The sequence below is a fragment of the Cynocephalus volans genome, chromosome 6, assembly GCF_027409185.1.
Source record: "Cynocephalus volans isolate mCynVol1 chromosome 6, mCynVol1.pri, whole genome shotgun sequence".
Lineage (NCBI taxonomy): Eukaryota > Metazoa > Chordata > Mammalia > Dermoptera > Cynocephalidae > Cynocephalus > Cynocephalus volans.
The window spans coordinates 10,871,413-10,886,068 of NC_084465.1; the positions used below are offsets into that span (position 1 = coordinate 10,871,413).

The following is a 14,656-nucleotide window of genomic DNA, read 5'->3' on the forward strand; positions in this document are numbered from 1 at the left end:
AGCCAGAATATGTGTGAAGACAGTGCTCTGTGTGCATGAGTAGCCAGACCACATAGTAGCAAGTATCCTAATTTATGCTAGGGCATTTTTTTTAGGCTTCTCTTGAGGAGTTAAATCTTCCTTCTGAACAGCTGCATTCTCCTGAACAGCTAAATTTTTTGTCTCTCTACTAATTATATCTGCTATAATAAAGTGATAACCAGTAAAATAAACACTTATAGAGTTTTTAAACGATCTTCATGGCCCCTCTGTTGTGACCAGCTCAGTTTGGACATAACAATGTTGCCTATGAATAAATATGATGGCATTTGCTCATCATTATTGCTACTCTTTTCACCAGTTTCTGCAACTAAATTTATTCAAAGGTAAAAGCTTATATATATATATATATATATATATATATATATATATATTTCTTTCTTTCTTACAAAATACTAAGTGTCTGGTTAATTTAAAAAATTTGGTAATTTTGTCCAATAGGGACATTTGCCATTTTCTGGTTTTAGACAGATCTTATTTTTATATTTCTATACGAATAGATAGGCAAGAGTCTAAAAGGAGACTTTTTGAAAAAAGCTAATATCCCAATCTCCCCCTCACCCCTGTCCAAACCCAGCACCCTGCTCCCCCATCCAAGAGGAACAGGAAGAAAAATTGCCTGGGATGATGTGGAAAACACTTTACTGAAGAGTTCATATTCAGAGGCCAGTATTTGCGCTATGGGTTTGCAGAATGAATTTATACTATCTAGAGGTCTCAAAAAAAAAAAAAAAAAGAAAGAAAGAAAAGAAAAAGAAAAAGAAAAGAAAAGAAAAGAAAAATGAAAGAAGGAAAGAAAACTGGAGTCAGTCTTAAAAACGGTGCTGATATTTCCTTCACAGAAGCAAATGAGTGAAGATAAATCCTCTCTAGAAGAATCCACCATCAACCTTGGCCTGAACGAAGCTCTACGCAGACAGTTTGGAAGAAACTTTTGAGGTCACAGTCAAGAAGATGAATAAGCAGAAGAATAGGAATAAAAAGGATAGATAGGCGGCAAGAAAGGTGAGAAAAACAAAGGTGAGGAGCAGGAGGAGGTGAAGAAAAGAATGAGGAAGAAGAAGATGGAAAGAAGGAAAAGTACAATTAGCAAAAATGAGTAGAAACAATAGAATTACAATCTCTAAAATGCTTAGGTTGGAATTATTGGAGAGATATATTTAAGAAAATAAAATGGGATTTAAAACATGATTAAGGGAACATAAACTTTTTAGGTAACTAAATAGATTTGAAAAAAGAATAAATACAATTTATGGAAATTTAAAATGTAATTGATATTAAAACTCAGTGACTGGCTTTAAAATAAAAATAGGCTTCATTGAAGAAAGACTTAGTGAACTGGAAGGAAGTTTTTCAGAATGTATCCAAAACCCATCATCAAAAGCCAAAAATCTGAATAATCATATAGGATTTTCCTTTTAAATACTCCATAAGACTCTGAGCAATTTAATCAATAAGCTGTGTTGTTTTAGTCTATTGAAAAAGAAGCACTTTCCAAATCCTTTACTGAAGATATTCTTACATGTGTGTTTTGTTTCTGTGTGTGTGTGTGTGCGTGTGTGTGTGTGTGTGTGTGTGTGTGTGTGTGTGTGTGTATAACACATTTATAGCACACAAAGAGACACAACCTTGTATAGAATGCATACATACATATTTAATAGGACTTAGGTTATTGCCACATGAAGCAAGTGATGTTAAATAATTTTTTAAAAAATTACTATTTAAAAGAAGACGCCAAAACTTGCCACGGATTTGAAGAGCAGGAAACTACTCACAGTAGGAGCAGCCGTAGACCTCAATCCTGAGCCCAATGCGGCCTTCTCCGTCCCAGTCCAGAGGCACTACGCGCACATAGCGGGCAATGACTGCGTGCTGCAAGTCGTGGCGGACCACACTGTCAGAGTTGACGTTGCCAGGGAATGCCTGGCAAAAGAAATGACATTAAAAGTTTTAGGAAAAGTACTTTACAAACAACCGTGTTCTCTATGTGCACACACTTTCTTACTCAATAGCCGGGTTTTATATTCTCACACCATAAGCAATTTGAATAAAGCTTCTTCACTCTCTTTATCTGAAAATAAATCCAGTTTTATATGGGAAAGGTGCCAGTTTCTAAGTCCTTTCATCTGGGTGAATCATAGGTTAAAAGAGTGAAACACAATGTGCCACCCCACTGTAGCATCCAATAAACATTTTAATTATGAGTTCTCATATTTTGCATTTACATTACACTATAAACAACTTTTATAATATGCAACAATATTTCTTGCCTTTAAAAATCTTCCCACATTAGCTTCCCAGGCCACCATTTGAAATCTGAAGACAGCGTTTCAACATCAGGTAGATAAGAAGAACAATTGAACATGTGAAGAGGTTGGGGTTTTCTACTTTTTATTGGAAAAGACACAATTAGAGAGTTTGTCTTATAGGTCAGAAACATGTTAAATCCTTTTTTTCCATTATAGTAGATTCTTTCAAAAGAGTAATTCTTCATGAATCTTATCTGATGCTGCAAGTTACATTGTCTATTTTTTTTCAGCAGAGAACAGATGGATTTTCTATGAGCATAGATATCATTTATCCAGAAATCACTTATTAAATATCTATTGCATAATAAGCACAGAGCAAGATAATATGGGGCACGGTATAGAAACCTATACTCTACCCTCAAATGGATTACAATCTAACAATAGGAAAAATGTCAGTATAAAATTATAATCCAAGGAAGATTTAAAGAAAGAGACCATTACATTTAAAAAGATATACATCAAATAAAGAGCTTGTGCTATTTTAAACAGCTGTTTTAATACTATGCATTCTAGCTGTGCCTATATTAGATAACCTGAATTTTTAAAATCTGTCTTCTGCATGAAGTCTGCTTTTTGTATGTGTTTAAATTATATCTTAAGCATAGAAATAAAAATTTAGAAAAGAGAACTGTATTTTTAAAATCATCAAAAGATGTAACGTAGGCATTATACTACATTGCTAGTCTGTTGTATTCTTGACCTGAGGAACTGAATTTGGTTCTACATAAAACCAGCAGTTTTATCTTATTAAAAATTATCTTTTATAATAAATTTTAAAAGATAGACTATTAATAAGAAGCAAACAAAGAGATGCTTTCAGTCAAAAGTTCACAGCAGCTTTGACATGGAAGGCACTGGTTTAATTTCATACAAGTAATACAACCACAAATTCATAGTATGCAGTTTGTCACCCAATTTGCATTTCCTAGTCTTAGTTCTGGTCTCCACAATACAAAATGTATGATATAAGACCTAATAATTATATTGCTTCAAGAATTATACAGTTTTATACAACCTTTAAATGCATGATCTGCAAAATTGGTAATATGTTCTATAGCATGTACAATTACATGTTTTGAAAATTGGGATGCCCTTCAGTGATGATTCCTCTCATGCTCTTCTTGGTTGTCCTCAACCAGCTGTGTCCCATGGCCACCTTTTTAGAATAGCCACTCTGCTCTCCAGTCCTTTACAAGACAAAACTATCTGAACAGTAGGTCTTGAATTTTAACACTTAATAGAGAATCCTCTTTGCATCTTGCTGACAAAATTTGATCAAGAAAAGGTAAAAAAAAAAAAGACTTTTTTCTTTGTTTTTAAGTATTTTTCTAGCCAGCTTTCAGCTTTACAAAGAATCCACAAACCTAATTAAGTATTCTATGAAATCACGGCTGTATTTGAATATCACTGTTGGATCTTCTGACTTCAAACACAAAAACAATGAGAATCCCTGAACAAAATCACCTGAATTACATCCATGATTGCATATAGGTTAATCTAAAATTTATTACCTTAAATAATACTCAACAAAAGCCCCCAAACAATTTTAACTTGAGGCTCAGTTACATGCTCACCATGTCACTAGGTTTTATATGAATATGAAAAACAACAAAAGAACTTTCCTAGAACACTGTGTCTGAGACGTTTGCAATTTTATGAGGCCTAAAATAAAATTTGAAAAGATATTGTAAGAGGCAGCATTAAAAGGAATTATGGAAGTGCATGATACAGCTAGTGATTCACTAATATTTGGAGTTCGGTTAAGGCCATGTGACCACGCAAATTCTACCGAGACGGAACTCAGCTGCATGAGAGGACCGGGTGGTATTTGGGAGACACACGGAAGGGAGAAGGGTCCCGTGGTGAACGGGTGAAGTCTGGCATAAAGAAGTGACTCAGACCTATGGCCTAAGGCATCTAGAGTCTAGATCTGGTTGTGATGAAATATTGCTCTGTATGGGTAACTTCTCTAGAACTTAAATTTTTTTATCCTTTCCCCCATCAGACTCCCCCAAAAGACTTGACTAGCTTATTTGTAAAATACATTTTAGAACTAAAATTGTGGACTCTCTGAAAACATGAACCAAAGTGTGCTCGGGAACAGGCAATAAAGATGGAAGTGTGACTGGAAGAAAGTGTTCATGTTGAAAACTACATTTCTTTTCACAGTGTGTGTGTTTTCAGGAAGTGACAATAAAAGTGACAATAAAAGCCATATTCATGAGATCCTGGGTGTGGAGCACACACTGGGGGCAAGAAAATTAGCAACAAAGAAGTGAAGGTCAGTGCCAACATGGTGGTGTGGGCAAAGAAGAAAATAAAAGACAGGCTCAGTATTTCAAAAGAGGAATTAACAGCATTTTGAAAGAAGAGAACAGGAGAACAGGTGTAAACCATCTTATCCACGGTGTTAGTGCACAGTCATCGGTCATTGAGAAAGGGTGATATACTGAACGCCCATGTTCCCTGCTAGACGACAGCCTCATTTCTTTCCTTGAGTAACAGCATCAGGATTTTCCTTTAAAAGTCGACTCTTAGTCCACATGATTCTGGAGATGCTGATACCACTGCCTGGCACCAGGAATGGGCGCCGCACTCAGTGACACTCAATGTTAGCACTTCCCCTGAAGCAATTCAGTCATGTATTCACTCATTCATTTTGGCATTCACTGTTCACTCATTCACTCAGGAGACTTTTGAGAGCCTTCTAATGTACCTGATACTTTTCAAATCACTGGGAATACAATAATAAAAATATAGACAGAATTCCAGTTCTCATGACCTTTATGTTATTGAAGTACAATGTGGGGCAGATAGCAACAAATACACATATATTTTTAATATTGGGGGCACTTATATATTTAAGATTGGGAGCACTAAAATCCCCCTTCCCAGGTAAAGGGAAGTTCCTAAGAGAATAAGGAAATACTATAGCCTAATATAAAATGTATAATACCATTACAGGATAATATAGGATAATAGGATAATGATAGAATAATCAGGTAACAAGGGTGTGATATTGTGAAAATATGTGTTTGGTCTTTGCCCCATGTCCTGACATACAACTCTTAAAATCCTTAGTATCTTCAAAGTGCTGTCTCTTCATAGCTTCTGAGTTGTCTGGTGCCTGGCAGCCCCTAGGTAGCTTCAGGATGGGGGCTGGACACAGGCAGGACTTTCAATCCCATCCCTCACCTCCTGGGAGGAAGGTTGAGTTGATCACCAATCACCAATGATGTAATCAATCATACCTATGTAACGAAGTCTCCATAAAAACCCAAGAGGCCTGGGTTTGGGGAGCTTCCCGGTAGCTGATCACGTGGAGGTTCCTGGAGGATGGAGCACTGGGGAGCGTGGAACTCCACACCGCTCCCCCCACACCTCGCCCTGTGCATCTCTGTATCCTTTGCGATGTCCTTCATAATAAACTGACAAACATAAGCATGTGTTTCTCTGAGTTCCATGAGCCACACAGCAAATTAATCTAATTGAAGGAGGGGATTGTGGGAACCCTGACTTATAGCCAGTCAGTCTGAAGCACAGGTAAAACAGTCTGTAGATTGAGACCGACATCAGAGGTATGTGTGTCTGGGCAGGCAGAAGAGAAGTGCCAGCCCTGGGGACTGAGCCCTCACCCTATGGGATCTGATGCTATCTCCAAGTAGATCATGTCAGAATTGAATTGAAGGGCACCCAGCTGGTGTTCCCTGCGGAACTGGTTGCTGGTTTGCTGCTGGAGAGAAATCTCTACACACTGAGTCACGGAAGTCTGTCTTCTGTGCTGATTATTGCTAAGAGCATAGAAAAAACACTTTACTGTGGTTTGCCCACTCACTTAAAGTGCTTCAGAGGCGTGCAGTTGTTTAGGGAGGAGAGAGGAGCAGTGGTGTGGAAGTGAGAGTTGAGGAAGCACTTCAAGACACCTACCACTCCTGGAATTCCCAGTGCATGGCCTATGAGAGAAACAGGACTCCAGGGAATAGGGCTGTCTGCCCACCAAACTTCTGTTTCTCTGTTATAAAGGGATGGATGTCAGCGAAAGAGAAAGTAGGCATATCTGTGATGACATCATTTGAACCTCTAAATCCAGAGCTTGCTGAAGAGCTTTCTAATTATTTGAATAGTTTTCTCATTTGTTTGTTTTTAAACAACTAAAATAGTATTGACTAATACAAAGATATTTGAAGGGAAATATAATTAGTGAAGATTTAGATACATTGCATTTGAGATTTCACTATCAAATTAAAGGTCACTTTTTTAAGCTACTCTGCCATCAAAAAGAATGAAATACTCCCATTTGCAACAACATGCATGAGCCTGGAGAAACTTATGTTGAGTGAAATAAGCAAAGCACAGAGGGATAAATACCACATGTACTCACTCATATGTGGGAGCTAAGAGAGAAAGAAGGAAGGAAAGAAAGACCACAGTGGTGCTTTGGACTTGCAGAGGGAGGGAACATTCTTTGGGCTACAAAGTGGAGTTGGGGGTAAAGGAGGGAGAGGAAGGTTGGGGATAATTGGGTGGGGGACTTGGGGTACAAACACAATTTGTGGTAATGAGTATGCTGCCAGTATGAATCTGGCCCTCACATCACGGACACAAGGGGTGACAATCAGCTTTGTATCTCATGAATATTCATAACCAATAAAAAAACAAATTAACATTTACATAGTGATTTTGAAATGTTTAGAAAAACAGGATTTCATTTAAGTTTAGCTTAGCAGAGGGTACATTTATTATCTGTGAACAAATGCGTACTGTAAGATATTTCCTTCAGAACTCACAGCATCAATAGACAGTGCTTTTTGCACTTCTTTTCATATTCAAGTACATTGAGAGTTAAGACATTATCCTAATTGAAGTTTTAAACATTTCAAAAGAACGATGTAGGTGGTACCATTTATTGTCTTGAATACAAAGCCATAAATATACTATGTGAAATATCTCCTTTTATGCAGCAGTATTTGGAAAGGTTAAGAAACACAGAAGGAGGTGTAGCCACGTTTAATAGAAACAGCATCTAATATTTATACTTAACTTTATTATGTAAAGGATTTTACTATACTCTGTATTGTCTGTGTCCCATAGAAAACTTTAAATTTGGTAGGGATCCTATTTTTTCAAATCAGGAAACTTGGACTCAAAAGTTAGATGACTGGATGCTGAATTAGGCAAACCATGAACAAAGTAACAAGCTCTTCCACTTGCCTTGTTTTAGAATCACATTTTGATCTGGGAATAATGGTTTTTCCATTTAGGCACAACACATTTTTGATATTGCATATTTGAATATCAAATTTAAAGTCTGATAGAGAATTTTTGTCATACCACATTTTGGATGTGCATTTGTTTTCTGGCCTATTTATTAGACCGTATATTTTGTCTGCATATTTTACTTCTCTATTCATATTTATTTCCACGAGTTTTGAGAAAACCAATTTTTTTTTTTTTTTCTCACACATTTTCTCAAGTCATGCTCCTATCATGGTCATTAGCACCAAAAGCACTTCTGCCATTTTAATACAAGTAATTAAATAGTTTGAATGAGACTGTTGACTAAAAGGAAAGAAAGACTGCTCAGCTATAGTGCATATCATTGTAGCAACAATGACTACATTGTCACAGGTCTTTAAAAGGAGCATTTTAAAAAATATAATTTAACTCTTTTTCATAATCACTTGCAGCTTTTCACATGAGTATGAAAAGGGAAAAAAAGACAAGATAAAAAATACAGCTGATTTTTACAAAACCTTTAAGATTTGAAAATCTGTATCAAAAATTGAAACCTTAAAATGAACTTGAATCTTGCTTATATAGAACAATACCTCTTAACAATTCAACGTTCATTTAGACAAATATTATCCTGTAAGTGCTTTGTAGACACATGAAAATACCAGCCAAATTTATTATTGAAAGACTAAAAAGCAATTTGCAGCAACTTGTGAATTACATGTTGTTGCTATTAAATTCCCTTTACTGGCTGTAATTTGTACATATTCTTAGAAGGATGGTTTTTTCTTTTCTTTCTTCTTTTTAAAATTATTATTGTTAACATAGTGTTCATGTATCTCACAAAGCTTAACGTGTAGTAGACTTAACAGCAATATAGTAAAATGTTAAACTTATGGTGCTACTTTTACAGTTACTATCTTATAAACTGTGCCAATATACAGTAAACAGTTAGAACTTAAAATATATTTATATTGTAAATCATTCACAATGCTAATTATAGAATAATCTAAATATCACCGAAGTTTAAATAAATGAAAAATTTGTACCATGTGCACTAAATAGTTCTTCTAGCTCAAACAATAATTCAGATAGTCTAAGAAAGGGGGAAGAAAACCTTTTTCTGTAAAGTACTAGACAGCAAATATTTTAGGTTTTGAGGGCCGCATACCTCTCTGTCCCAAATCCTTCTTCTTCCCCTTTGTTTTTATATAACATTTCAGAAATGTAAAAACTATTTGTAGCTCACGAACTTTGAAAGAATAAGCATGGACCAGAATTGGTCCACGGGCTACAGTTTGCTAGCCCCAAGTCTAAAAGAATCTTTGAAATTATTAAATCGCTCTCTCAAGATCAGATCAGATGCAAAAGTCTAAAGTCATTGGAAGATTTTCCAGCCACTTGGCATTTAGAAACCAGTAATCTTTGGGAAATCATTTTGTAAGCTCTTGAATCATATCATTTATCAGACTGGAGGGAAATAGATGGAGATTTAGAAGTATGCTATGTGCGATACGTGAACTAACATTTTCCTTCAAATTTACTATTATGGGATCTGAATGTATAACTTACAAAGTAATTTATGAAAAGAATAAATATATTTGGTCCTCACTGAAACCTCACTTTCCAAGAGATGTTATATAAAAGATCACAAGCATGACACTCTCTATATCTTAGTGTAATGGTTTTGCCTAAAACTAAAAGAAAAAAAAAATTGGCTGGAACACTTAACTATTGTGTAGGTAAACCTAGAAAGAGGTTTTAGTGTTACTGACAATGGTCTCATATGTGGGAAATTACATAAGGAAAACAATGTCACCACCATATGAATGTTTCCTAAAATGAAAGATCTTATTTTCTTAAACTATAAAATATCTCTGCTGAAATAGAAACACATATTGACTATTCCTTAATTTGTTGTCATAAACCTGTGATCACTATAGTCACGTCTTTTTGACTGAAATTTTATTTCTTGCCAAATTTTAGATTTTATTTACCCCACGATAACAATTTTTATCCAAATGTAAATAGATTTTCCATTTTGCAGGCTTAATGTATGTTTGCAGGCCCAGTTATATTCCTTGCTAAGGCAAGAAGAAAAGAAAGACCTTAATAAAATACTACACCTGTTACACTCCCGGTCTATTCTCTTCACCTGGAGTCTCTGCCCATCACCTTTACCTGCCTGGCTAGATACACACATCCTATAGGACTCAGCTCAGACAGCACTTCCTGATAGTAGAGACTTTCCCTGACCCTTACCCCTCAATCTCCCTACCCTATTCCCTTCACTCAATTGTGATTACTTTGTTATGTTTTTGATTATCCACCTATTTCACAAGTATGTAATCAGCTTTGAAGTTTGTGATCGTACCTCTTGTATCAGATGCCCCTAGCACAACAGTTAGTAGTCAGTAAAAACTTAATTAAATGAATGCATAAAAACGTGCATTCCCAAACTCCCACACATTTACATTTCATATGCTCTTGTTATTTCTGAATGTACCCCAAACCGGTTCAGTTACCATTTATAGTTAAAAACCATATGTTTGATAATATCCTACAGAAAAAAAAAAAAATACAGCACGCTAGTCTTATTCAAGAAGACACCAGGGTAATGAATGAAATTTTCTCAGAGGTATGAGATGTCATTATAATCACCTAAAGTGGCTAGGAATCACAGGAATTGTGGGGAAAAAAGGAAAGGATCATACCAAAATCAGGGGAGAAATGCTAGGAGCAATGTGAAATCAACCTTCTCCCCCATCATATCTAGGATGTTCACATGGGTAACTCACTTGAACTCTGCTAAAACATACTGTTTATGAGTTGCAAAACCATGATAAACAAAGAACATACACATCTATATATAAGCAGCAATAGTGCCTCTGAACACTGCAGTTCATGACCCAATTAACTATATCTTCTTGTCTTTTAAATTTTGTCAGTGTTATGAAAACATTTTAGAATTATTTTGTTAGAAGCATTAATTAAGAACAGAATAATATTGTAAGAATAATAATTTAACTTATAAAAACAATGAGATAAAATCTAAAACTGTTTTAGTCCGTTTTTTGTTGCTATAACAGAATACCTGAGACTGAGTAATTTATAAAGAACAGAGGTTTATTTGGCTTACGATTCTGAGACAGCTGCATCTGGCACGGGCCTCAGGCTGCTTCTACTTATGGTGGAAAGTGGCAGGGAGCCGGCGGGTACAAGCAGATCACATGGTGAGAGGAAGCAAGAGAGAGAGGGGAGGTGCCAGGGTCTTTTAAACAACAAGCTCTAGCGAGAACTAATAGAGGGCGAACTCACTCATTACTCCCCCTCCCCCAGGGAGAGCATTAATCCATTCATGAGGGATCCACCCCCATGACTCAATCAGTTTCCAACACTGCCACATTGGGGATCAGATTTCCACATGAGTTTTGGCGGGGACAACACATCCAAACTCCATCAAAAACCTTTAGTTCTTGAATCTATATCTTTACTTTTTATGAGGATCACATGGTGATGGTGATTATCAAACTCTTAAAAGTCAAAGACAAAGACAGAATCCTAAAAACAGCAAGAAAAAGCATCAAATCAACTATAAGGGAGTCCCCATCAGACTAACATCAGACTCCTCAGCAGAAACCCGACAGGCCAGAAGAGAAGGGGATGATATATTCAAAAAATTGCTAGGCAAGAGTGCTATACCCAGCAAGGCTATCCCTCAGAAATGAAGGGGAAATAGGGTATTTCCCAGACAAACAAAAGCTGAGGGAGTTCATCATCACAGGACAAGCTCTATAAGAAATCCTTAATGGAGTCCTGTGCTTGGAACTCAAAAAATGATAATCACCACCGAAAATACATGAGAAAGAATAAATGCCACTGGTACAGCACATAAGCAAATGAAAAAGAGAAGAAACCATACCATACTACCTAAAAAACCCAATGAACAACTAAGACAAACAATAAAAGGGAATCAAAGGAACAAAAGATATTTAAATCAACCACAAGAAAAGCAATTAAATGTCAGGGGTAAGACAATACCTTTTCATAACAATGCTAAAAGTAAATGGATTAAATTCCTCATTGGAAAGACACAGAATGACTGATTAGAATAAAAAACTAGAGTAGACAGCATATAGCTGGGTCATTATGCTGTCTACAAAAGACTCACCTCATCTGAAAAGATACACATGGACTGAAAATGAAGGGATGTAAAAAATATAGCATCCAAATGGAACCCAAAGACAAGCAGAAGTAGTTATTCTTATATCAGATAAAATAGACTTTAAGCCAAAAAACACAAAAAAGAGACAAAGAAAGCCTTTATATAACGATAAAGGGATCTATCCAGTGAGAAGACATAATAGTCACATATAGACGTACACACAACTGGAGTACCAAGATGTATAATAAAACACTATTAGATCTAAAGAAAGAGATCAATCCCAGTATGGGGTTGATAACAGTTGGGGTCCTGAACATACCTCTTTCTGCACTGGACATACTATCTAGGTAACAAATCAACAGAGAAGCACAGCATTTAAAATACACTTTAGACTAAATGGACCTGTAAGATGTCTACAGAACATTTCACCCAGCAACTACAGAATATACTGTCTCCTCATCAGCACATGGAGCATTCTTCAGGATAGAACACCCATGTGAGATCACAAATCAAGGTTTGACAAATTTTTAATAATTGAAATCATTTCAAGTATCTTTTCAGATCACAAGGGATTAAAACTAGAAATCAATAATAAGTGAAACTGAGGAAACTATACAAATACATGGAAATTAAACAATGTGCTCCTGAATGACCTATGGGTGAAAAAAGAAATTAAACAGGAAATCAAAAAATTTTATGAAACTAATGAAAATAAAGACACATCATACCAAAACCTGTGGGATACTGTAAAACCAGCACTAAGAAGGAAGTTTATTGCAATAAATGCTTACATGAAAAGAATAGAAAGATTTCAAATAAATCAAATAAACAACCTAATACTACAACTCAAAGAACTAGAAAAACAAGAACAATCTAATCCCAAAATTAGTAGATGAACTGAAATGCAGGACTAAGTGAAATAGAGACCCCCAAATTGATACAAAACATCAATGAAACCAAAATTTCTTTTTTTGAGAAGATAAATAAAATAGACAAATCATTAGCTAGGCTAATTAAAAAAAAAAGAAGAAGACAGAAGACCCAAATAAAAATCAGAAATGAAAGAGGTGACACTAAAACTAATACCACAGAAATACAAAGAATCATTAGAGACTATCATAAACAACCACATTCCAAAAAATTTGAAAACCTGGAGGAAATGTATAAATTTCTGGACACATACAAACTATGAAGACTGAACCAAGATGTCATAGAAAACCTAAACAGATCAATAACAGGCAGTGAGATTAAAGCAGTAATCAGCAGCCTCTCAACAAAGAAAGGCCAGGACTGGATGGCTTTACTGCTGAATTCTACCAAATATTTAAAGAAGAAATAATACCAATTCTCTTTAAACCATTCCAAAAAATTGAAACAGAAGCCACTCTCCCAAACATTCTATGAGACCAGCATCACCCGATACCAAAATGAGACAAAGTTATAAGAAAAAAGAAAAGTATGGGCCAATATTTTAGATGAACATAGACAAAAAAAATCTTCTACAAAATATTAGCAAATAGAATAGAGCAACACATCAAAAAAATTATACATCATGATCAAGTGTATATTATTGGAAGTACTAGCCAGAACAATCAGGCAAGAGAAAGAAATAAACAGCATCAAGAATGGTCCCTATTTGCAGATGACAGGATCCTATATGTATAAAACTCTACCAGAAACTCTTAGAGCTGATAAATGATTTCAGGAAAGTTGCAGAATACAAAATCGACCCTCAAAAATCAGTAGCATGTTTATACTTCAGCAACAAACTGGCAGGAAAAGAAAACAAGAAAGCAAGCACATTTATAATAGTCACTAAAAATAATAAAATACCTAGGAATAAATTTAACCAAGGAGGTGAAATATTTCTGCAATGAAAACTTCAAACCACTGCTGCAGGAAATTAAAGAGGACACAAAAAGGTGGAATTCCATGCTCTTGGACTGGAAGAATTAACATTGTGAAAATGTCCATGCTATCCAAAGTGATCTACAGATTAAATGCAGTCCCCATCAAAATGCCAATGACATTCTTCACGGAAATAGAAAAAAACAATCCTAACATTCAAATGGAACAACAAAAGACCCAAATAGCCATAGCAGTACTGCAGTACTGAGAAAAAAAAAAAAAAAAAAGCTGAGGCATTACAGTACCAGACCTCAAATTATATTACAAATCTAGAGTAACCAAAACAGCATGATACTGGCATAAAAATAGACGCTCAGACCAATGGAACAGAATAGAGAACCCAGAAATCAATCCACAAACTTACAGACGACTGACCTTTGACAAAGTCATCAAGAACATACATTGGGGAAAAGACTGTCTCTTCAGTAAATGGTCCCGGGGAAACTAGACATCCATAAGTAGAATAATGAAACTAGATCCGTACCTCTCACTACATACCAAAATCAATTCAAAATGGATTAAAGACTTAAATATAAGACTTGAAACTGAAACTACTAAAAGAAAACATAAGGAAAACACTCCAGAAAGTAGGACGGGGCAAAGACTTTAGGAATAAGACCCCAAAAGCACAGGCAACAAAAGAAAAATAAACAAATGAGGTTATATCAAGCTAGAAAGCTTCTGTACAGCAAAGGAAACAATCAACAGAGTGAATGACAACCTACTGAATGGGAGAAAATATTTGCAAATCATACATTCAACAAGGGACTAATATCCAAAATATGTAAGGAACGCAAACAACTTAACAGTAAAAAAAAGGCAACCTGATTAAATAAAGGGCAAAGTTACTGAATAGGTATTCCTCAAAGAAAGATATACAAATGGACAACAGACACATGAAAAAGTGCTCAACGTCATTCAGCACCAGGGAAAAGCAAATCAAAACCACACTGAGATATCACGTCACCCTAGTTAGACTGAGTATTATGAAAAAGACAGTATA

At 35.5% G+C, this 14,656-nt stretch overlaps 1 protein-coding gene across 1 annotated transcript in view; it reads right to left on the bottom strand.

Annotated features, from left to right (window-relative positions):
• Window positions 1–14,656, bottom strand: part of CNTNAP2 (contactin associated protein 2) — a 1,419,793-nt gene that overhangs the window by 1,172,556 nt on the left and 232,581 nt on the right. Inside the window, exon 4 of the mRNA XM_063100985.1 lies at window positions 1,815–1,962. Coding sequence (XP_062957055.1) covers window positions 1,815–1,962 — 148 coding nt within the window. The remainder of the gene's footprint in view (window positions 1–1,814; window positions 1,963–14,656) is intronic.